General features: G+C 42.9%; 2 protein-coding genes and 1 long non-coding RNA gene across 6 annotated transcripts in view; all 3 read left to right on the top strand.

Moving 5' to 3' along the window:
- Positions 1-12,377, top strand: part of LOC308647932 — a 180,843-nt gene extending 168,466 nt beyond the window's left edge. The window contains exon 4 of the long non-coding RNA XR_014021731.1: positions 12,214-12,377. This is a non-coding gene — a long non-coding RNA (uncharacterized lncRNA). The remainder of the gene's footprint in view (positions 1-12,213) is intronic.
- An 888-nt stretch (positions 12,378-13,265) lies between these two features.
- On the top strand, positions 13,266-16,685 carry ASIP (agouti signaling protein; the record flags this gene model as incomplete). Its single annotated transcript, XM_081291455.1, has 3 exons — positions 13,266-13,298; positions 13,765-13,875; positions 16,463-16,685. 3 exons carry the CDS (start codon positions 13,266-13,268, stop codon positions 16,637-16,639), a joined length of 321 nt encoding a protein of 106 aa, XP_081147581.1. The 3' UTR covers positions 16,640-16,685.
- Positions 13,744-24,013, top strand: part of ITCH (itchy E3 ubiquitin protein ligase) — a 212,757-nt gene continuing 202,487 nt past the window's right edge. For 2 of the 4 annotated variants that reach the window (XM_081292449.1, XM_081292445.1), the window contains exon 1: positions 13,744-13,875. The gene's annotated coding sequence lies outside the window, so the exon portion shown is untranslated. The remainder of the gene's footprint in view (positions 13,876-24,013) is intronic. The other 2 variants (XM_081292447.1, XM_081292443.1) reach the window with 2 other exon arrangements.

The raw sequence follows: 24,013 nt of genomic DNA, 5'->3' as shown, positions 1-24,013 counted from the left end.
AAATAAAGGTCCATCAACAACTAATAAAATATTTTTTTAAAAAAAAAAAGGAAAGAAAAAGCAATATAGTGGAAAAGATTGTAGTCTGGACTTTCAATGATATACCACCATTCTCTGAACCTTACCCTTTTGGGATTTTATGGAGACTGGATTACAAAGGCACGGTTGATTAAATCATTGACCAATTTAACTGTCAACCACTTTCCCCTCCCTGGAGGCTGAGGGTGGGTGGAGCTGAAAGAACTTTATTCCCCTACCTATTCTGGGCCTCAGTTTCCACATCTGTAGAACCAGAGCGGATTGACCAAACCAGTATTTCCTACACAACATAATACCAGGAATTATTAAAAATATGTCTCCCAGGTTGGGATGCAGCTCAAGGGTGAAGCACTTGCCTCGCATGCATGAGGCCCTAGGTTTTATCCCCAGCACTGCAAAAAAAAAAAAAAAAATTTCCCAGGCTCCATCACTGGAGATTCAGATTCAGAGAGCTAGGGCAGACTTTGGGGGCTATGTTTTGTAAAACCCCCACAAAAAAAAAAAAAGAAAGAAAGAAAGATCTGTGCATTTTACTGTATATGTCTCAACAAATTGCTGTTAGTGTGGAGAGTAAAATGCTTCCCTGGCAACTCTTAAAGCATAGTCAAGTGTCAGTATCCTGGACTGGAGGATCCCTAGATTCTCCTCCAGTTCCAAAATTTTGATTTTTGTAGCCCCTGCACAGCCCCCTTGTCACTTTTATCCACAAGTGTGATCTTTTACCTTTCTTGGTCATAGTCGTGAACAAAGATATTAAGGAGAGGATGGGGCGGTGGCTCAGTGGTAGAGCACTTGCCTAGCATGTGTGAGGCTCTGGGTTTGATCCTCGGTACCACATATAAATAAATAGATAGATAGATAGATATCCATTGACAACTAAAAATATATGTATATTTTTAAAAAGATATTAAGGAAAGCTAGAATCCTAAACCTATCACAGCACTTAGACAAGGAACACTGATGCAGGACTTTCAGGCCTCAGCAGGACAGCACAGAGGCTAAGGACAGTACATTTGCCATCTGGTAACCTGTCTCGTTGGTCAAAGGGATCAGCAAATTAAGATTGTCTGTTGTTGGTTCTTTAGTGTCTGCTTTATGCCAGGCATTGCTGGTTTGACAACAGCAAAATGAATGTGAGAGCAAGACACCTGTCTTTGTGGAATTTAGACTCTACAAGGGAGAGAAAGCCAACAGGAAGATAGAGATAATTATGAGCTATGGTAGGTGCTAGGAAAGAAACAGGATGGATAGGATAGAGCAGGAAGGACACTGAGAGGGATCAAAGAAAGAGGTGATATTTGTGCCAAAGTCTGACAAAGATCCATTCAAGTGAAAAGCTGAGAAACTCACAACCAGAGAAAGAATATTTAGGGCCAAGGGAATGACAAGTGTAAAGGCCTCAAAGTGGGGAAGATTCTACAAACAGGAGTACAATATGTCTAGAATGTAGTGCTTTAGAAAGAGCCTATCAGGTGAAGTCAAAGAAGATAGCAAGACCTTGTATAGGAAATTTTAATTTTATTTCAAGAACAATAGGTAGTTATTAAGGGTTTTAAGCAGGAAGTAATGTGATTTGGATTATTTCAGGAGAAACAAAAAGCGAAACCAAACTCTATGGGGAGTGGATGGAACAGGACAGAATGGAGACAAGGATGTGAATTAAGTGACTCATTTGTCCAGGCAATAGGGTTTGTCAGATGGGCCTATGGTAACTGTAAGTTTTTGTTTAGTGGCTCAGCAGGGACTTTGAACCTCTGGGACTGGGCTAACCAAAGACAGAGAGGGAGAACTAACAACCTCAGATGTTGATGAATTCCTCATGCTTAGTTCCTTGTCTTTCTAATGTTTCCCCACCAGTCATGGCTGAGGATGATTAAAAGATCCTTCAGAATGTGGGGCTCGATCCCTGAAGTGCCTTTCTCACTCACTAGGAAGCAGTCTTGAGAAGTGAGCCTAATTTATGACTGGGGTTTCTCCAGGCCCTTTTCATCAGTTCCTTCTTTCCTTTTGTATCCTCTCCCCAGCCTCAGAATCTGCCCTTCTGACACCATGCCCGAAGCTCTCTGGGCCATTCTTTCTTTCCTTCTTCCTTCTTTTCCTCTTTACAACTCTATGCTTAGAAAGGAAAATAGAAAACCAATTGCTACCATGGTAAGCATGTCTGGGATCATTTGCACTATTACAATAGTAGCCCATAGGACATGTTGTGGAACATGGCTTATTAAAGGGAAGATAGTTTGAAACAGAATGTGTCTTTAATCCTATTTTGCAAGTAGTTCCTACTCTGCCTTCTCATAGAACTCAGACCATCAGAGACAGGTTGTCTGAAGGAAAACATTAACTAGAGGCCTTAATGATCTTGGACTTCTGTTACTGAATCACAGGGTAGAGGGACTTGGAACAACATAGAATTGACTTTCCATAGGAACCTCAATAAATGAAAATCCAGGGCATTTATTCCTGTCCTTTGTAGCACCTGGGTGGACTCCCTCTTGTTTGGCAATAGACAAGAGTCCACAGGTAGGTTGAAGGACAGTAGACCAGGAGAAGGCAAAACTTAATCAGGTTCTTAAAGGAAGGCAAGATTTGGAGAGGGAGATGGAGAATGGGCACGATATTCTCAACAAGGTAAAAAGATCCTCATTTGCAAATTGGAAGCTACAAGTCCAGGCCTTTTTCTCTTACTGATTCTCCACCCTCCATTGCAGAGAGCCTTGCTGGGGGTCAGGCATGTCTATCAACAGCTGAATCTAACTAATACTGATCGAATTTTGTTTTCCATCCCTCATTTCTTTCCCCACCTGGGCAAGTTGGAGCCTATTTTGGAGTGAACGCCACTGATTCACAAACCCTCATCTTGCAGAACCACATATAAATAAATACTTTGGCAAAAAGAAAAAAGAAAAGAAAGTCATCTTGTTCAAAAAGAATCAGAACCTCCATGGTGGCTTGGCTATAAATAATTGCCTTATTCTTGGAAAATAGAAAGACCTCAGAGCCCTGAAATCCTAATCAACATTTCCAAGGGCCTTAGTCTGCCAGAAACAAAGACCAAACCAGAGTACAATTTACCTGCCACATAAACTACATCCTAGTGCTTTTTTTTTTTTTTTTTAAGTTTTGAGGCAAGGTCTCACTAAATTGCCCTTGAATTGGTTTCAGCTTCCTGAGTCCCTGGGATTATAGGTGTGTGCCACCAGGCCCAGCTAAGAATATTTTTTGTTTGCTCTAATTAGTTATGCATGACAGTAGAATGCATTTTGAAATATTGTACCCAAAAAGAGCACAACTTCTCCTTCTTCTGGCTGTACATGGTGCAGAGTCACTCCACTAGTGTAATCATATGTGTGTATAGGATAATAATGTCTATATCATTCTACCATCTTTCCAATCCCCAAAGTCTCCCCTTTCCCTCTTCTCTACACAAAACAAAGTTCCTTCATTCTTCCCTCCCGCCTCCTCTGCCCCACTATGGATCAGCTTTCGCTATCAGAGAAAACATTTGGCTTTTGGTTTGGGGGATTGGCTTATTTCACTTAGCATATTCTCTAATTTCATCCATTTACCTGCAAATGCCATAATTTTACTCTTCTTTAAGGCTGAGTAATATTCCATCGTGTATATGTATCACATATTCTTTATCTATTCATCTTTTGAAGGGCATCTAGGTTGGTTCCACAGTTTAACTATTGTGAATTGAGCTTCTATAAACATTGATGTGGCTTGAGAATATTTTTAAGTGTAGAAAATTTCATGTAACCTCTACAAGAATTGTAACTTGCTAGAAGCTGCACAGTAAGTTAGCAGCAGAGCTGAATCTAGAACCCAAGTTTTCAGATGCTGGTCCATTTTGTCCCCTGTTCCACTGAGATGCCTGATGCCTGGACCCCTGGTTAGTTAGATACAGGTGATAGCTACAAGTACTCTCATTATTAAATAACTTTACTGCTGAAACTTTGCTGAGTATAACTTAACATTTCCCTCCATGCCCTAACCTCTTCATAGCCACCACGACACATCCAGTGTTAACTTTCTCAATATTGTAACCACGGTGGGCTCCACGAGTGTGCAACTTATGTAGCCCATGTTTAAAGGGCCTCAAGCTTGGCTTGATGTTCTCCTGTCACCACATTGAAATTTTTAATTTTTTAGCAAAGGGTCCTGCATTTTTCATTTTTCACAGGGACCAGCAAATTAGGTAGCCTACCTATAGCTTACACCCTGAGAGATAGAAATAAGGAGGTTTCTTCCATTCCTTTTCCCTAATCCAGAGGCCAAATCATATGTAAATTTTCTTGTGGAGGCCAACTTGGTTTTTTTTTGTGTGTGTGTTTTTCTATTTTAATTTTCTTTTTAGTTGCAGATGGACACAATATGTTTATTTATTTTTATGTGGTGCTGAAGATCAAACCCAGTGCCTCACATGTATGAGGCAAGAGCTCTAATGCTGAGCTATAGCCCCAGCCCCCAGTTGGTTTTTTTTTGTTGTTGTTGTTGTTTTTCATTTTGGTTTTGGTTGGTTTTGGGGTCACCGGGAATTAAATCCAAAGATGCTTAACACATCCCCAGCCTTTTTTATTTTTTAATTTGACAGGGTCTCACTAAGTTGTTTAGAGCCTCACTAAGTTTCTGAGGCTGGCTTTGAACTTGCAATCCTCCTGCCTCAGCCTCCCCAACCACTGGGATTACAGGCATGCACCACCATGCCTGGCTGAAGCCAACTCAGTTAACATATTCACTGCAAGAATTATATTCTTTAGATTGCCATCATGATTTTAGCTTCCCTTTGTATGGTTCATTGTTAAAGGGATGAGACAAACTTGCTTTGAGATCAAATACTGGTTTCTTATTGGAAACTGGAATCTGTGCTGCCACAGTTGTCAACTTGAATGTGGTAACGACAGCAGCATAATCCCCTTGGTAAGCCTCTAGGCTAACCTAGGGCAGACAAGTTTTTTAAAGCCATGAAGGAAGATGAGGCTGAAGAGCCTGGTGAGACCAGTCTGGGAAGAGTCTTGAGGGGCTGAAATATTGGAGTTGCTTCATCCCAGAGTGGGCAGCCACTGAGGCTCTTGGCAGAGTAGACAGCTCCTTGATGCACCCCATGGAGACCAGCTTGTATTGCAGCAGAGATTGCAGTCAATTGTCCAAGCCACAGCAGTGGGCTGAGGATGCCCAGCCCAGTGAGGGACCTGGCTGTAGGTTCTGAGAAGCGGAGGAGTGAGGAGGAGACAAGTTTCCCACTTTGAGAAATTAGTTCTTTTGAAGTCAGAGAACCTCATGACAACTAAGCCCCAACACAGAAAAGGAGAATAACTTGGGAAATATAAGAACTGCACTACTCCAGACTGAGAAGCTTCATGAGGCTTGTTTTAAGGAAACAAAGGCCATTTCCCACTTGAAGAGGAAAAAGGAAACATTTTAAGGGACTGGGGCTGGAGCTCAGTGGTAGAGCACGTGCCAGGCATGTGCAAAGCCCTGTGTTTGATCCAAAACACTGCAAATAAATAAGATAAAAATAAAAACTATCAAAAATTAAGGATTACTATTCTCTGTCAAATTTATGTCTTATTCATTTTATGTAAAAGGCTAAAATTGTGTAGCATTACATCCTGGTGCTACCTGAGTGGAACTTCTGAGTTTTATTCTCAAGATTTTCATAAGTAAAATTTTTTTTCACTCTGAAGAAAAAAGAGTCCCACAAATCCCTGAGCCTCATCACAAATCAAGTTTGACTCCCATTCAGCTTTTTTAAATCCTTTGAGGATAGTCAAGTAACATTCGGTATTTTATTTCTATCATCCTTTGTTTTTTATTACAAAATAGCGTCATGCTTATTTAAAAACACAAATACCAAAGTACATAAAGTGAAAAGTGCTTATTTCTACTTCATTCCCTGACCTCAATTCTGTTCTTAAGGGATGATCACTATTCAATTTTAATGGATATCCTTCCAGACATTTCATTTTACATACACAAGCATAAACATATTTGAGAATGTTTTGATATTTGTTCACAAAATGAGATTTCAATGTTGTATTTGTTTAATATATTCTAAACCAGCACCAGTCTAGAATGATGTGTTCCTTCCAACAAGACACTCCCCTCTGTAGAACTGAACTATTGCTTGCACAGAAGAAAACCAACAACATCCCCTGCTCTTGTGTGTCTGATCTTAGATGAACACACCCAACTCTGTGCCTTGGATCATACAAATGTCACATACAAAGCGGTATTTGAGGCAAGAGAAATACAAGTTTGAGGCTAGCCTCAGCAACGTAGAGAAACCCTGTCTCAAAAAATAAAAAGGGCTGGGAGTGTAGCTCAAGGGTAAAGCGCCCCTGGATTTGATCCCCAGTCCCGAGTAAGAAGAAGAAGTTATGGAGGAGGAGGAGGAGGAGGAGGAGGAGGAGGAGGAGGAGGAGGAAGAGGATTTCCAGTTTATCTCTGAGTGACTAAACACTGTTCACTATCTACTAAAACTTGAGGAGGTAGAGACCCAAACAACTGGCCTCCACTTTCATTCCATGCTTCTTAAATTGGAGGGATAGTCTTTATAGTCCAAGATTAAAATCAAAACTGTATGAGTTTAAGAGAAAATATATACTGTCAAGATGTGACTTCTATAAATATATATAGGTAACTTTAATTATAAAATACAGCTAACTATATTATTATATTTACACCAGGTACCTGGTGTAAATATAATAATATAGTCAGCTGGTCCTGTTTTAATTCCCAGAATACCCTATATAGGAGATAGTATGATGTCACTTTTCATGGATGAAGAAACTGAGGTTCAGAAAGGTAAGTGACTTGCCCTCGAAATAAGTGAGGACATGCTATCTCAGAATAGGCAAATTTAGTTGGGCATGGTGGTCCACACCTGTAATCCTAGTGACTTGGGAGGGTAAGGTAGGAGGATCGAAAGTTCAGGGCCACCTCAACAACTCAGCAAGGCCCTAAGCAACTTAATAAGACCCTGTCTCAAAATAAAAAGGGCTTGGGATGTAGCTCAATTGTTAAGTGTCCCTGGATTCAACCCCCAGTACCAAAAAAAAATGAGCCAGCCATGGGCTGTGTGTGTGAGCTATGTGCATTTGAGCATATGAGAAAACTGGACTGACATTGCTGCCTGATTGGGCAGTGCCATGTATGTGTGCCTTTTCGCTCACTCTGCCGTGACCCACATAGCACCTGAGATGGGTATGGCTTTCCAAGATGTCGGTCAATCTGCTGGCCACAAGACATCACCAAGCAATCCCCTGAAACCCGACCCCTTGTTCTCTTGTAATAGTACCCCTTTGTCTTACTTGGATGGAATATTTTATCAAACAGCTTTCCCCAATAAAAACCAGGGTTGGGGCGTGCTCTCTCTTGCCTGTCTCTCTTGCCTCCCTTTTGGGAGCTGAGGCCAAGGAGCCATCACTGCACTCCAAAAAAGGTATTTTGTGTGGTTTTTAGTCTCCAGCCCAATTCACACAGAATGAACCTGATTTAGTCACATGTTGCCACACCCACAAAATAGACAAACGGTATATTGATTATTTCAAGTTGAAATCACTAGAGGAAGAGTAACTTCAGGAAAGGGCTATTTGATCTGTCTTTTCTTACATGCAGCAAGCCATAGAGATTCTTTGTGAAATGATGCCCTTCACATACCAAGGCCAGAAAATAGCCTTAATCACCAGAGACTAGTAATGGCGGGGTGGGGGGGAAATTAACCTGAATAAACAAACTATGAAGTAACCCTTATCTTCCATTAGCTTTTTTACCCCACCCCATACATCCCCAAAATTTACCTCTCAGTCCATAGAGCCATTTGTCCTGTCATTACTTCACAAATTTATTGTTCTTTGTTTAAGAAGTATAAAAGCATCATGCTTTAGGCGTTTCTTTGGACTTCACTTTCTTGTGAAGATCCCCACGTACATGTAAATTTAATAAAATCGTTATGCTTTTCTCTTGTTAATCAGTTTTGTATTAAATGGGTTCCTAGATCCAGCCAAAGAGCCCACATAATAACTAAGAGGGGGTCGAGGGGATCTCTCTCCCCTATACCCTCACATAGCTTGTAAGTAGTAAAGTCACATATATCTAACCACAGGGCCTGTATTCTTTCAGGGGCACAATCCTCCTGTGTCTAACTGATGAGAATAATCCACATGAACAATTAAAGAACAATAAAGTACTAAACAATACAGTATTGAGTTTAAGATTGGAGGAGTTTAGAAAAGGGGAGCACTATTTGGAATGTCCTGGTGCTGAAAGAGAAAATACACTGAATATACTATTCCCACTGGGCCCTGGAGAAGGATGAGATATGACCTGGGCAGCTGAGAGAGTGGATATTAATGAAGCCAGAGCAAAAGCACAGACATGGAGTGGTGTGAAACTTGTTCCACTGAGAATGAGCAATGAACTGGGGTGGACAGAAAATAGAAAATGAGGAATAATTTGAAGGGAACAAAAAGTTAAACTTGGTGACAGGATATATAAAGGTCAGGAAAATGTAAGTCAAAGATGGAGACCAAGATTCTTTCCTTGGGAAGAGATAGTCACTGAACAAAGATAGAATATATAATGGAGCCAGATCATGCATATATTTAACATCTGCAAAGTCAACTATATGTACTTTGTGAATGAGTAAAGCCAGGAGAGGAGTAATTTAAATAATGCAGGTGATTCTGCTCAACATGTCATCTGGACAGTATCTGCTCTGGGGTGAGGAGAACTAGGAACTGAGATCTGCTGTGCCGTCAACGAGTCTCAGTTCCTGTCACAGGGTGAAAGTCTTCTGCTATGTGCACATCATTATCCTAATGTTCAATGAAAAAAATTTTTTTCATGCAAAAAAATTTTTAAAAGTAAGCCAACTACTTATTCTGCTGCAAAATGAAAGGAATAGGAGGAGAAAGAGAAGAGAAAGAAAAGGCCTCAGTTGTGGGGAGAAGAGCCATCATTTGCCGTTCTGGAGAAAATTTGTACTCTGTGCAGTTTTTTTCCCTGAAGTCTGACTTTAGTCCTAAACCATTTGGTAAGATGCAACTCCACTGCAATTTGCAAAGGAAGGTATCCTTTAGGATGCCTTGGGTTGAGAGTCAAAGAAAACTCAACTCATACTATCCTAAAACAGTAAAGGATAATAATTGCCTAATCTGTTAAATCCAAATATAGATGATCTTCAGGCAAGTTCTGATCCAGTGGTTGAATAGTTTACCGAGGTTCTTTTTTTTTTTTTTAAAGAGAGAGTGAGAGAGAGAGAGAGAGAGAGAATTTTTAATATTTATTTTTTAGTTCTCGGCGGACACAACATCTTCGTTTGTATGTGGTGCTGAGGATCGAACCCGGGCCGCACGCATGCCAGGCGAGCGCGCTACCGCTTGAGCCACATCCCCAGCCCAAGGTTCTTTTTCACTATCTGCCCAGGCCATCTTCCACGGAGAGCTTCATCCTAAAACTGGCTCTATTTGTAAAGTGACTGCCAGCACTAACCAGAACTGCTGGCTGTATATTACATACCCAGTGAAAGAGGGCTTCCTCTGATTAGACCATCTCTAGTCAGATGCCATGTCTGAACTGGAGAGGATAGGACAGGATTATCCTACTTGTCATGGAGAAATCAAGGGCTTACCTGGAGATAGGGGTTAGGTCACTGTCAATTCAAAATGTGTATCTAAGACTTCCTCTTAAGGGGAAAGAAAGATAATAGCTGATGCTAAGGAGACAATTTTTTTTTTTTTTTTTTTTTGGTACTGAGGATTAAACCCAGGGGTACTTAACCACTGAGTTACATCCCCATTCCTTTTTAATATTTTATTTAGAGACAGAGTCTTGCTAAGTGCCTTACTAAGTTGCTGAGCCTGGCTCTGAACTCACGATCCGCCTGTCTCAGCCTCCAGAGCCGCTGGGATTGCAGGCGTGCGCCACTGCGCCCGGCTGAAAAAATATTTTTGTGTTGGTAAGTAGGGAAGATGAGGAGCTTAGTTCAGTACACAAACATTTATTCAGCCAACATTTTGAGTTACTGCCCTGGGCTGGTCACTGTGTCAATTGGGGTCACAAAAATGAGTAGAACATGAACTCTTTTTTTTTTTTTTTATCAAGTAAAAGAGATGAACACATAAACAAAATGATGAGGACTTTGTTCGAGGATAAAACAACCTTTAAGAAGCAGAAGATGGAGCAAATAACTACACTCCAGTCCCGAGACTTTTTTTATACAGGTTTATTAGATTTTATTATTATTATTAGGGGCTAAAAACCTCAAACTGCCCAGAGCTGGAAAATACAGGGCCTCAGAAGATATTTTAGGACTTAGACCCTGAGGCAATGTGTTGTTCTCACACACAACAAAGGTATGGACTGCCTGAAAACACCTTTATTGCCTCTTTCTGTTGTACATATGAGATTCTCCATGCCAATGTTTTGTTTTGTTTAAGTTGATGGGTTGGTTTTTTGGTTTGTTTGTTTGGTACCGGAGTTGAATGCAGGGACACTCAATCACTGAATCACATCGTCAGCCATTTTTATACTTTATTTTTACTTATTTTGAGACAGGGTCTTGCTAAGTTGTTTAAGGCTTTGCTAAGTTTCTAAGGGTGATTTTGAACTTGTGATCCTCCTGCCTCAGCCTCCTGAGATTTATCTGTCTCCTTCAAAATTCAGCTAGCAAATAAATAAATCCAGTTATCTTATGTAGATGGACTCATTCTTCTGATACGAACTGGGATTGCAGGTTTGCACCATGGCACCCACCTTTATATTTTGAGACAGGATCTCAATAAATTGTTTAGGACCTAAGTAAAGTTTTTTGAAAAAAGAGTTCCTCCGATAAATGAATACAAACCACTGATCTAGCCCAATGTGTTCATTTTACCAAGAGAATTGGAGCTCATAAAACAGAACCAGTTTGCCCAAGTCATGCATCTTATTAACAACTAAGCAAAGATAAGAACTCAGTGGTCCTGACTCTCCGGCTAATGCCCATTCCATCAACTTACTAGGCTTCAAGAAAGATATTTTAGGACTTAGACCCTGAGGAAAATTTCTAGTGACAAATAGATTATGATAATCAGTGCCCAATGATGAGAGAATCTGAAGAAATCAGAACTGAAATTAGGGCTGAGAAGGGTAAAGGATGAATTTCAAAAAGTCAGGACTGTCCCCTCCAACTTCAAAAAACTTGGAATGAGGGTGCAGGTGGCTGGTTGGGTTTTCTCCTGCAAGGTAACAGACATACAGAAAATTTGACTCCAACCAAGCTGAGGGCCAGGAGAAGTAGGCTAGAACCTGGCCTGGCTGCTTTGCCCAGGGGTGGGTAGGATCAGCATGAACGAAGTGTTTTGTTCTCTTCTCTCCCACAGTAGCTTATGGCTAGGATGGAGGGAACCTTGGAAAAGCAGTTCCAATCGTTTTATAGACAAGAATGAAAATAGAGAACTAGAGAAGGGTGTTGGCAGGGGTTGGGGCAGGGGGTTCCATACTTGGAGGAAGTAAAGATGCTGCTGAAGCTCTTTGAAGATGTTTAAGCAAAACCCAGCATTAAATGAACAAATCCACTCTGAGATTTATCTGCCTCCTTCAAAATTCAGCTAGCAAATAAATAAATTAATCCAGTTACCTTATGTAGATGGGCTCATTCTTCTGATACAAACTGTACCTGCATTCATTTCCTCTGCATGTGGGAATCTAATACACTTACTTGCCTGAAGGAGCCATTTATCCCTGCATTGTGAACTATCTTATTATTCTCTGCACCTTAGTAAAACCTCGGCCACAGTGAGGCACTACTGCAGGACTTTCAACAACTCTGCCCAGGCCTAGGGACTCTTGGGACTATTGACTTTAAAAAAATAATAATAAAACAGAAACAGTACTCCGCCCTCTGGATAGCAGAAACCAACACAATGCATTCCTTTTCTCTTTGCTTCGATCTCCCTCCCTTCCTTCCTTCGTCTTTCTCTTCCTCTCCCCATCCCCTGTTCTCTCTTCTTCCTACATCAATTCCCGTTCCCTGTCCTAAGCCTTTACTAGTCCTCTGCTCTACTGGGACACTTGTGGAACAGGCAGAACAACGCCAGCCCAAAGGAACACAAAGAAAGCAGGCAAGCACATTCTCTTGCCACTACCCCTGACCCACCTGCTGCCAAGCACTTTCTCTGTCCCACTCAGGCCTCTTGGGATGGATATCACCCGCCTACTTCTGGCCACCCTACTGGTCTTCCTATGCATCCTCGCTGCTTATAGTCATCTGGCACCTGAGGAGGAGCCCAGAGATGACGGGAGCCTAAGGAGCAACTCCTCCATGAAAGTACTGGATATCCCTTCTGTCTCTATTGTGGGTAAGTAGCCAGGCGTCCAGCCTCTGGTATCTGGCCAACAAAAGGGGGCTTCAAGATGTCAAGCCTAGTTCCCAAGTTGTTACCAAAATTCACTACCATAGTCATGGGTCCTTCTTGTTCATCCTGTAAAACAGTCCTAGGGGAACAAAGTATCCTTTAATTCCTTGGGTTTGGGAAAGCCCTGCATGCAACCAATCTAAAATGCAGCTTAGCATGTTAGAAACTCTGAGAAACCCTGAAGTCAAGTTGCTTGGTGAACTTTGTTCTAACAGCATTTCTGAAAGTTAATGAATCCCAGGACTCCTATCAATGGTAACAAATTTTAAGAAATGCTGGAGAATATAACCAAGTGTGGGATAAACTAGTCCTGCCATGGCAAGGTTTAGAATTGCTGCCCAGGGGAAAATATGAGGGGCTTTAGAACCTGGCATTAGAGATCTGGTTTGACTTCATCTGATAATAGTAGACATGGGCTGGGGGAACAGCTCAGTGGTAGAGTGTGTGCATAGCACATGCAAGGCCCCAGGCTCCATCCTAACCAAAATAATAATTGATGTACTATGAGGTGGGGGCTGTTTTTATTTATATATCACAATTGAGGAAATTGAGGCTTAGAAAAGTTAAATAACTAGCATAAGATCAGAAAGTTCTTAATTGGCAGAGCCAGAATTCAAACGCAGATGAAATGTTAAAGCTCAAAACTAATATCTCTTTTATTGCCTTTGTCTCTCCCTAGGAAGAGGATATTCTAAACATATCAGGGGAATAAGGGCAGGGAAGGGAGGCAACACCAACATTGACTGATTATCTTTGATACAGCAAACTTCACTTTATAAACACACTCATATCCCTGCAAGATAGGTAATATAGACCCTTTCGCAGATGAGAAAACTGAGTCTCAAGGAGGTTAATGAGGTAACCTCACCTGTTGCATGGCAGGTTCTATGGCTGTTATATGACAGAATTAGAATTTAATAGAGAGATCTGCCTGGCTCCAAACTCTGAGAAATAGAAAGTAGTAACACAGTTGTATCCAGGTATTGATATCCCATTATCCCATTTTCAGGGGATAACAATATCTTTCACCTGCCAGGTTAAAGACTAAAGAAGCACCTGGGGTAACTGAGTGGTGAGGGCTAAAAAAGTCAAAAGACCAGGCCTCTCATGGATATTACAGGCAGATCCCAGGGCCTCCTCAGATTTCCTGTTTGCCTTCCTCAGAGTTCACTGCCCTCAGTTCCTGGCTCCAGGTTAGCAGCCAGGCTAACAAGAACCTGCTGCTGAGTCCCATGATGTGATTCATCCAGCCAAGGCCAACCCCTTCCCCTCCCCCCATTACCCTCTGAGGCCCTCAGCTCCTTCAATTTTACTGCTGTAAAAGGGTCCCCGAAAACATCTGGCTTTGTTCCTTCTGTCTCTCTTTGAAGCACTGAACAAGAAATCCAAAAAGATCAGCAGAACAGAAGCAGAAAAGAGGACAAGATCTTCCAAGGTAGGCCTGAGAGTTTTCATTGTGGGGGAGGGTGGATCAGACTTAAAAGGGAAGGGCCCCTAAGCTGTGGTTAAAAATGAAATAAAACATTTTCAAGGTCTACATTAACCAAAGAACTGAAAGCTACCTAACCTAAAGGATACCTGGCGTAGAGTCCTCAGGCCCCCCTCCCCCCACAGAAGCCCAAGGAGATGAAGTTCACTGAGCAAAATTGCTTACCTACTGAAAAGCATCTTCTGATGCTGATTTAGCCCCTTGTCTGAAAATTCACTATTGCTCAGTCTTTTCCAAGGGGTTATTTCAGAATCACTTCCACAACCTTTGCCACATATGAGTTTTACCTACTTATTTCGAATCAAAACTTTTAAAAATACAGAAAGATAATAGAAAACCAGTATTACTATTAATAGAAAAATAAGTGAAAATAAAATATTGTTAGTGAAGTCTTACTGGATGGTACTGTCTACTAAATGCTCTAAATCTGAAGCCTGATGTCTGTTTAAAAAAGCAGATAGTGTTAAAGAAACATTAAGGACATATTAGCACCAAACTGAGCCTTTCAAGTTGAGATATTTAAAATAATCCTTTCTCATTGTATGATTCAGGGTCATTTAATATTCATGTATCACCTCAAATCATTGCACCATAATACAGGTCCCCACACTTTGGGAAACACTGGATGTACACATTATTCCTGTTTTAATGTGCCTCCATTTATCAGATCAACTGAAACCACAGCAGAACCAGTGGACTAGGTATAGAGAGGTAGAATCTGGCATACTGTGTGATCTTGAGAAAGTCTCTGCTTCTCTGGTCCTGTTTTGATGGCTCTAGAGGAATGAGCAGGTCAGATGACTGACAGACAATATATAATGGACTAATATATTTACATGCTAGGTACTAGGAATATTCAATGAACAAAAAAGAAATATCCCTGCTCTCATGAAGGTTACATTTTTGTGGGGAAACAAGTGAACAGCAAGTAAATAGAGGTAAAATAAATTCAGATGATAAAGGCTGTGAAGAAATTAAAGCACAATGAGAAAGAAAATGAAGGGAAGACTAGTCAAAAAAGGCCTAAAGAGAGAGCACTGAAATAAAAACTCAATAACCTAGAGCAGCAATGTCTAATGAACAATGTGGGCCATATATAGAAGTATAAATTCTCTAATAGCCACATTAGAAAAAATAAGAAACAGCTGCAATTAATTTAATAACAGCCCATCATATTTAAAATATTAACATTTCAAAATGCAATCAATTGTAAGTTACTGAAATATTCATTTTTTATGCTAAGTCTTTGAAATCTGGTGTAGAGTATAGCTGATGCAGCACATCTCAAATTCAAAGCTAAATCTTCAACAAAGTAAAATGTGGTCCTGATAAAATAAACTTGTGTTTAATGGCAAAAAAAAAGTTTTTACAATGCTTCCGTTTTTAAATTAATTAAAATTAAATAGCCAGGGGTGGGGACACACGTCTGTAATACCAATGATTCAAAAGGCTGAGGCAAGAGGATCGTAAATCAGAGGCCAGCTTTGGCAATTTAGCAAGATCCTCAGCAGCTTTGCTAGGCCCTGTCTCAAAATAGAAAATAAAAAAAGGACTGGGGATATAGTGCAGTGGTAAAGTGCCTCTGGGTTCATTCCCCAGTGCCAAAAATAAAAAATAAAGACTGGGGGTGTGATTCAGTGGTAGAATGACCGTGGGTTTTATCCCCAGTACTTAAAAAAATTAATAGAAAATTAAGTTCCTCAGTAGCATTAGACACATTTCAGTACTGAGTAGCCACATGTGGCTGTGGCTACTTGTACTGGATAGCCAGCAAAAAATGACCCCAGGCTAGAAAGTAGCAAGTTCAAAGATCCCACAGCAAAAATTCATTTGCTGTGTAGTCAGAGGTCTGAGGCCAAAGGGGAGTGCTGGGCACACACCTGTAATCCCAGATACTAATGAAGATGAAGCAGGAGGAAGGCAAACTGAGGAGACTCTACCTCAAAATAAAAATAAAAAAGCAGGGGGTGTAGGTCAGAGGCAGAACGCATGTCTAGCATAACTGAAGCCCTGAGTTCATTCGAAATGCAAGAAGAAACTACCAGAAGGCTTTAAGCCGGGGTGGGATGAGATCTTAGGTCTTCCACAAGGTTCCTTCAGTTCCCTGAAGGATGGACCGTAAGGGGCCAAAACGACAGCGGGGAGAAGATAGTGGCCGGCCCTGGTATCCGCGGTGAGAGAGAAGTGGGGGAACTCCGGATCTACTGTGAAGACACAACTGTGGAGAGGGAAAGGGACTGTGGATAAACTGGTTTAAAACGATGGAGCTGTGTAGGGTCTTCTAAGGAGAGAAAAAGGCCAGGCCAAAGCCAGGTAAGTCTGGACAGGGATCCAGAGACAGAAGGGGTGACCTGAATGGGGGAACGAGCAGGGACCAGCGGCGGTGCCCTGTGAGCATGAGTAGAGCGGTCGGTGGAAGCGTGGCGGTGGCGGGGGTGTCTGGCCCCGAGGCTTCATAGCCCCGAATTTTCAGGCCGAGACGATAAGCACGACAGGCAAGGTCAGTTCCAGCAGCCCGGCATTTCCCCTACAGAAAAAGGCTCCGATGAAGAAGGTAGCGCGGCCCCGGCCCCCTCCGCCCACGCCCTGCGTGGCCACCCGCGACAGCTGCAAGTCGCCGTCGCCACCCTGCTGCGACCCGTGCGCCTCCTGCGTGTGCCGCTTCTTCGGCAGCTTCTGCTCCTGTCGCGTACTCAACCGCAACTGCTGAGGGCGTCCACTCGCTGCTGCAGGAGGGGAAGGGCGGGGCTTCCGGGGCGTGGATTGGGTGGGGCTTCCGGGAGTGGGGGGGCTTCAAGGGCGGGGCACTCTAATAAAGTGTATCCTTCTGGGACTAGTGCGGGCGTAGCTATTGGGATTGGGCCAGGGTTGTCAGGAGGCGGGACTTCACGCTAAAATCTGAATATAGCATTTGTCGGCTGCTCGAAGTTGTGTTGCTGTTTCTTTAAAGAACCAGAAAGCTCGCTGTCCCTTGATCGATCCTCCCACGCTGCGGGAAGTCCCGCTGAATGCGCAAGCGCTACTTTCCTGGGGTGGGAAAGCCCAGTTAGCTCGGCCCACTGCTGCACTCGCTTCTCCACCCTACCTCTGAGCACTGGGAACACCGAGGGAGTGCAGACCGGGCTGGCAGAAGAGAGCTATCAAGGAGCCCCCTTTCAGTCTTTCACCTTTTCTAGTTCTAAGAAGCTCTCCTCAGTGCCTTCTTCCTCTCGTTTCAACCACCCCCCAAAGAATATAAGAAATGTTAGAATTCCATGCAGTCTCACTGGGCTGTTGGTTCGCAGAATTTTGGACAAAGATGGTCTGCTGACTGTGACTGGATGTTTGCTGTGGTTTCAACGCCAAGGCTCAGGGCTGAGGACCTTAGAGGCTTAGGAGGCTCCCAAAGGTGCCACTGGAGCCCACTCCTCTCTCTAGCTTTCTCTCTCCCACGAGGTATTGGGAGCTGGGAAGAGTTTTCTTCCACCCAAAGCTAAATGAATATTGATGTTGATCCCCAGGCATTTTTAACTCTGGAGGCCGAGAGAGCAAGGATTTAGGGATCTCGCTGGGCGCGTTGGTGCACGCATGTAATCCCAGCTACCTCAAAGGCTAAGGCAGGAGGACCGCGAATTCAAAGCCAGCCTCAGCAACTTAGTGAGGTCCTAAGCAATTCAGCGAGGCCATGTCTCAAAATAAAACATGAAAAGGCCTGGGGATGGGGCTCAGTGGTTAAGCGCCCCTGGGTTCCATTCCCGGTACCCCCAACCTCCCAAAAAAGGACCTCCTCCTCACTCCCCACCCTAGCTGTTATCAGCAAGTTTGGAGGCAGTGGGCCTGAGCTTAGTGTGTATTCAGCAATCATTGTGCTCGATTATCAAAGTGCTGTTGCCAAAAATATTGCAAGCTATTCCCTGAAATTCCACAAATGCAAGAATGTGAGAAACTGAGGTGCAGCTTTCAACCTCAGGACTGCATAGGCTCCGGGGTACTGTTTTCAAATCCAAAAAAAAAAAAAAAAAGAACTTTTCTCCTTACTCCAACAGCAGCAGCATCTGAGAGGGTTTGGATTTTATTACTCACGTTCTGGGGAGGGTGAAAAGCAGGACAGGATAAAATAGAGGGCTGCAGCAGGCTACAAGCAAGGAGAATATATAATATGGTTGCCTGCCCACTGCGCAGATGGATTTCTTCAGATATTTTATAAGTACATTCTTTTTAAAAAATATACTTATTTTTTAATTATAGGTGTACACAATATCTATTTTTTTTAAATTTTTATGTGGTGCTGAGACTTGAACCCAGTGCCTCACACATTTGAGGCGAGTGTTGTATGTCTGAATCACAACCCCAGCCCCTAAGAGTACATTCTTTTAGTTACAACCAAGGTCACTCTGCTTTGATCCTCAACTAAAGATTGGAGACAAGGGGAGTGCCCAGTTTCCCTTCTCCATTTCCTTCCTTTTAGCACTGTTTAAAGTCCTTCATTCCTAGGCACTGATTATGTTTACCCCAACAGCAGCATTGTATATTTGAAAACACCCGGAGAGGGGAAGCACCTAGATACTGCTTTGAGGAATGAGGGGTCAGAGGAAGGAGCAGTGTCTGTAAGGAAGTGCCAGCCAGGGTGCAGTGTGACATGGAAATTCCCAGATCCTTGGGAAGAAGGGTTCCAGCTGACATCTGTGTGGCTGGAGGGAACCCTGCCAGTAGGGAGAAGAGCTGAGAAGATACCACTTGTCAATGGCCCTTAACAGCCAGAGCCATTCCCCAATGGTGGTAATAGAAGCTAACATTGAAAAGGGCCAGTGCTGTAAAAAAATCTAGAGAGAGACCATGAGACAAGAAAACATGAATCCCTTACCTCACTGCTGACTAATCACCACAGATCTCTGAGGACAGAGAGGCTCAGGGGCCAACATAAGTGGGACCACCTACTCTGACCCTCTTGTCCACTTAATTTTTCCTCTTTCATTATTGAAAACTCCCTTCTTGTCCCAAACTTTTTCCCAGCTGGAGACCCAAATCTTGCCTGTAGTGACATAGCTAATAGGGAAAAAATGAGCCAAGTACCTCTCTCCAACAGACCCTGTTTTGGAATGGTAACTACCTGGACAGATCCCAAAAGAGAAGATGGGTACTCTCCAGGCTAGGCAAGACAACTGCACACTGGGCAAGTCTTCGTGTCTTTTTGAGCTTCCATTTACTTGTGTATAAAGTGGAAAATAATCATTCCTGCTGTTCTCATTATAAATCCAAGGTATGTTGTTGTTTTTCTGTGCCTAACACAACAACCATGCACACTCACACATAGAAGCTGCCAGTTGCTTATTTTGTTTTCTGTCATTTAGGCTGTAAGCCCACAGGGCAAAGACTCTTTTGTCCTTTGTACCACAGCTGTTGCTGAGTAAATGTCATCAATAATAAGAATATTGGGAGCATATTGCAGCAACTGCTCCTGTGTTTTCCAGACACTGTTCACCAGCCAGGCCCCATTTGGCCCCCAGGGTGAGGTTGGGGAGGCAAAGCTAAAGATTGAGTGCATTAGTAACAAAGCCATTTAGCTGCTGGATACAGACAGCCTCAAACAGAACTAATCCATCCATTCATTATTCACTGTGTACAGGGACCTACTGTGTACCAGGTGCTATAAATACTGTGGAAGAAATCAAACATGGATGCTTTCCCTATAGAGCTATGGTCCAGTGGCCCATGACCATTGGCCCTTGCTAAAGATTAAAGCAATTGTTAGTATGATTTCTTCCTTCAGACTCTTGCTTCTGTTGACTCAGATCCCTAATTTAGTGTTTACCTGCTCAAGTTTCCCTTCTGTTTGAGATCCTGAGATTCTTGTACCTTTTCAGAATTTCTCATCAAATCTTAGGGTCCTGAGAGCATGATTCTGGGCCTCTGCAAAACTCTGCCTACTTTGATGAGTTACAGTTCCATTGTTAGGAGGATCAACATCATTATTCATCCTTTCACCATCCCCTCCCCGTTACACACACACACACACACACACACACACACACACACGCACGCTAGAGCTGGGCAAGTACTCTAGCATCGAGCACTGGCCTCCTCTTTCACACACAGGGTGAACTCTGTCCTGGAAAGCTTTGCTTTACCTTTATGACTATTGATTCATAATCGTTTCTTCCAGCCTTAAATTTGTACCCAGTTTTCACAGTGTGGCCTTTAACAAGTCACTTTCAGTGATATCAATTCCTGTTTATAAAGTGAGGATTAAATCAAAGTATTTTGGTTAGTGTAAGGTTGTGGGGAAGGTGAGAGGTTATCTACAGGACAGGTTTGGAGATCTCATAGGAAAGCCTAAGGGGTGCTAGAGAAGCCAAGTGGCAGAAACCAATGGACAATGACTTCACAGCAAGGCCACAGGGATAAGTCAGCTTCAACCTCTTCAGTCCTTGTACTGGACCATTTAGAATTCCTCTTCCCAGCAGTCTGATTGACCTGACCTGGTGCCATCTTGATTGACAATTGACAATTCCAAAAATCCCTGTGCAATATGGGAGGGTAATTCTCCAAGTGAAAATCACGGATATGGTTCCTGTGGGGAGCAAAATCCATAATTGGCCCTAAGAGGGGCTAGACTCTTGAACCTATTGAGGACGTTTCCAGTTCCAGAATTCTGACATATTCTGAAGCAATGATTTTCAAATATTAAAGATGCCAGGGCTAAGCATGTAGCCCTGAGATGTTGCTCTGATTTTTTCCCCCTAATGCTGGAGATGGAACCTAGGTCCTCATCCATGCTGGGCAAAGGCTTTACCACTGAGCTAATCCCTCAGCCCCCAGGTGAAACCTTATTTATTTATTTATTTTTGGTGCTAGGGATCAAACCTAGGGGATTCACATCCCCAGCCCTTCTTTTTTGAGGCAGGGTCTCACGAAGTTGCTTGGGGCCTCATTAAGTTACTTACGCTGGCTTTGAACTCTTCCTGCCTCAGTCTCCCAAACCACTGGAATTACAGGAATGCGCCACTGCACCTGGCCTCACACTAAGCATTTTAAATTAATATGTTATGGGTCCAGATGTGACTCAGTGGTTAAGTGCTTTCCTAACATACGTGACATACTGGGTTCAATCTCTAGTACTGAAAAATAAAAACAAATTAGAGCCAGGTGCAGTGACTCAGGAGGTAGGAAGATTGCAAATTGAGGTGACTAAGTAAATTAGCAAGGCACTAAGCAATTTAGTGAGAACCTGTCCCAAAATATAAAAGGAGCTGGCAATGAGGCTCAGTGGTAAAGTTCAATCTCAAGTACAAAAAAATAAAAATACCTCTTCACATAAATATTATCATTTGAACACCAAGATAACCATCTGATGTAGATTTTTTTTTCTTTTTATATCAGGGACTGAATCCAGGGTGGTGCTTAACCACTAAGCCACATCTCCAGCCCAAAAAAAAAAATTTTTTTTTTTACTTTGAGACAGTCTCACTAAGTTGCTTCAGGCCTCACTAAATTGCTGAGGCTGGCTTTGAACTTGCAATCCTCCTGCCTCAGCCTTCAGAGCTGCTGGGATTACAGGCATACACCACTGCACCTAGCCAAGGTAGATTTTTTTTTTATATATATAATTAAATGTTGCTCAGAACTGATACTTTTTTTTTGAGAGAGAGAGAAAGAGAGAGAGGTGAGAGAGAGAGAATTTTAATATTTATTTTTTAGTTTTCGGCAGACACAACATCTTTCTTTGTATGTGGTGCTGAGGATCGAACCTGGGCCGCACGCATGCCAGGCGAGCGTGCTACCGCTTGAGCCACATCCCCAGCCCTAGATATTTCTATTCCTATCTCAAATAACATGATATATCAACAGCAGACCCAGTATTCTCCTTCCAAATCTCAACTCACTGCTCCATAAACCCCTAGGCTTCATCTACCCTTCTCCCTTTCCTGGAAAAAACAAGAGCCAGCCCAGATACTGCAGAACCCTCAGGCAATTCTTTCCTTCCCCACGAAGTTTTTTTTTTTTTTTCCCCCTTTCCAGTGCTGGGGATCAAACCCAGGACCTTGCATGTGTTAGGCAAGTGCTCTACCACTGACATTAAGAATGGGGGTGTGGGGCTGGGGATGTGGCTCAAGCGGTAGCTCGCTCGCCTGGCATGTGTGCGGCCCGGGTTCGATCCTCAGCACCACATACCAACAAAGATGTTGTGTCCGCCGAGAACTAAGAAAAAATAAATAAATATTAAAAATTAAAAAAAAAAAAAGAATGGGGGTGGGGGGCTGGAGATAGCTCAGTTGGTAGGGTGTTTGCCTTGCACCCTGGGTTCAAACACCAGCACCCCCCCACACACACACACACAAAGAATGGGGGTGGGGGAGCAGGAGACACATCATCATCTTTCATTATGGGCACATGGTCAGTGTCACACATGTGACAGATTAGCAGACCTGAGATCAGAGGTACATCTGAGACCAGATGTGAAAGGAGAGTTTCAAAAAAAAAGGCGGGGGGGGGGGGGAATGTTCTGAGAACTGGCAAGACATCTCCAAAGCAACAGAGTAACAGAAACCAGAACACCGGAGGGATCAGAAGTAAGGGATTGCATGGAAAGAAACATCTGGAAACATCTACCTGTGTCTGGGTGGAAACAGACACACAGGGAAGGGGTCCTTAGGAAGGAGATGCTCAGCAGTTGTGCAATGTGATCTCTCCAGCTCAGATGAACAGCAGTCTCCTTCTAAGTCATCATGCAAGGTGAGGCTTAACAGCCCTCTCGGCTGCCAGTCTTGCCCTTAGGGACAGTTTCGGAGTGACTGATCCTAGTGATGGAGAGTCTCAAACCAGATTCTTTTTCTCCTAAACCTGGGCCTATGGGTGTGGAAAGGATTTGGATTTTGGTCTGAGTCCAACCAGTACAGCTCATCCTTAAGGCTCCTCTTAGACCCTCAGTTTCCTGTTACATAACACAGGAATTCAAGTCTTGACAAAGATCTCCTAATGAATAAGATCATACTTAAAAAGTGTTTACTCAACACAAAGCTTGGTTGGCACACAAAGGGTGTGCAAGAAATAGCAGCAGGTCAAAACAGGTAACAGATCTGTTTTGACCATTGGCATCTTGATCATCTGTTAAGTATGTCCCTGGCAACTGGTAACAGTTGAATTATCAAAGTTCACAATTTTCAGCAATCATATCACATATGCATGCAACTTATACAACTTCAACTATGCACACTCAGGAAAAACAGGTGAGGATCATCCCCTGATGAGTACCTAAGCCTGAATGAGTTCAACCTGTCATGCCTGACCATAGGCCATGGAATGTGACGCAAGGGTTTGTCCTGACATCACATCTTTCCAGCAGGCTCACCAGGCATGGTGGCACACACTTATAATCCCAGTTACTACTTGGGAAGCTGAGGCAGGAGGATCAAGTTCAGCCTTAGGAACTTAGCAAGACCCTATCTTAAGATGAAAAGGGCTGGGGATATAGCACAGTGGTAAAGCAGTACTGCAAAAACTAAACAGAACAAACAGCAAACAAGACCCCCTCTTGGCACTCAAATGCATTTGCCCTCAAACAGAAGAGGTAGTTTCAATGCCAAATACTGACAAGGGAGTGTCAAGCATAGGGTGTGCACTTACAGTTGGAAAGCTTATTGGCAAATAGCCTTAACCTCTGGTACCTCACAGTCCCTTGTTTATTCAGCTCTCAAGTCTGTAACTCTTGCCCTCTTTAGTATCCCCTCACTCACTTGCTTAAGCTGTTCTGTCACTTGGAGTGCCCTTGACTTCAAGTTCTGCTAAAATCTTCTACTCAAGCACTTCTACTCAAGCACTTCTTTCCTGATGCCTTTCTCCTACTGCTGCCAGGCACTGAACTCTGAAGCTGGGCAGAAAGGGGAAATGCCAAGAGATAGCAAAGCCGTTTACATCCATGCTTTCTCTCTAGCTTTGAGATCCCAGCAGCCAGGTCACTCAAACATACAACATCTCCCATCAGGCCTTCCATTCAGTGGCTGGCCCTTTGAACAGTCTGGTTACCCTCCCTAGATATGTTCTTTCTTCTATTTGATTTCCAAGAATCCATAAGTGCTCATTTAGGCAAACAGGAGGAACCCAATTC

This window comes from Spermophilus citellus (assembly GCF_964194105.1).
Source record: "Spermophilus citellus genome assembly, chromosome: 4".
NCBI lineage: Eukaryota > Metazoa > Chordata > Mammalia > Rodentia > Sciuridae > Spermophilus > Spermophilus citellus.
Note: the sequence above shows the minus strand (reverse complement) of the source record. Positions and strands in the feature narration are given on the sequence as shown.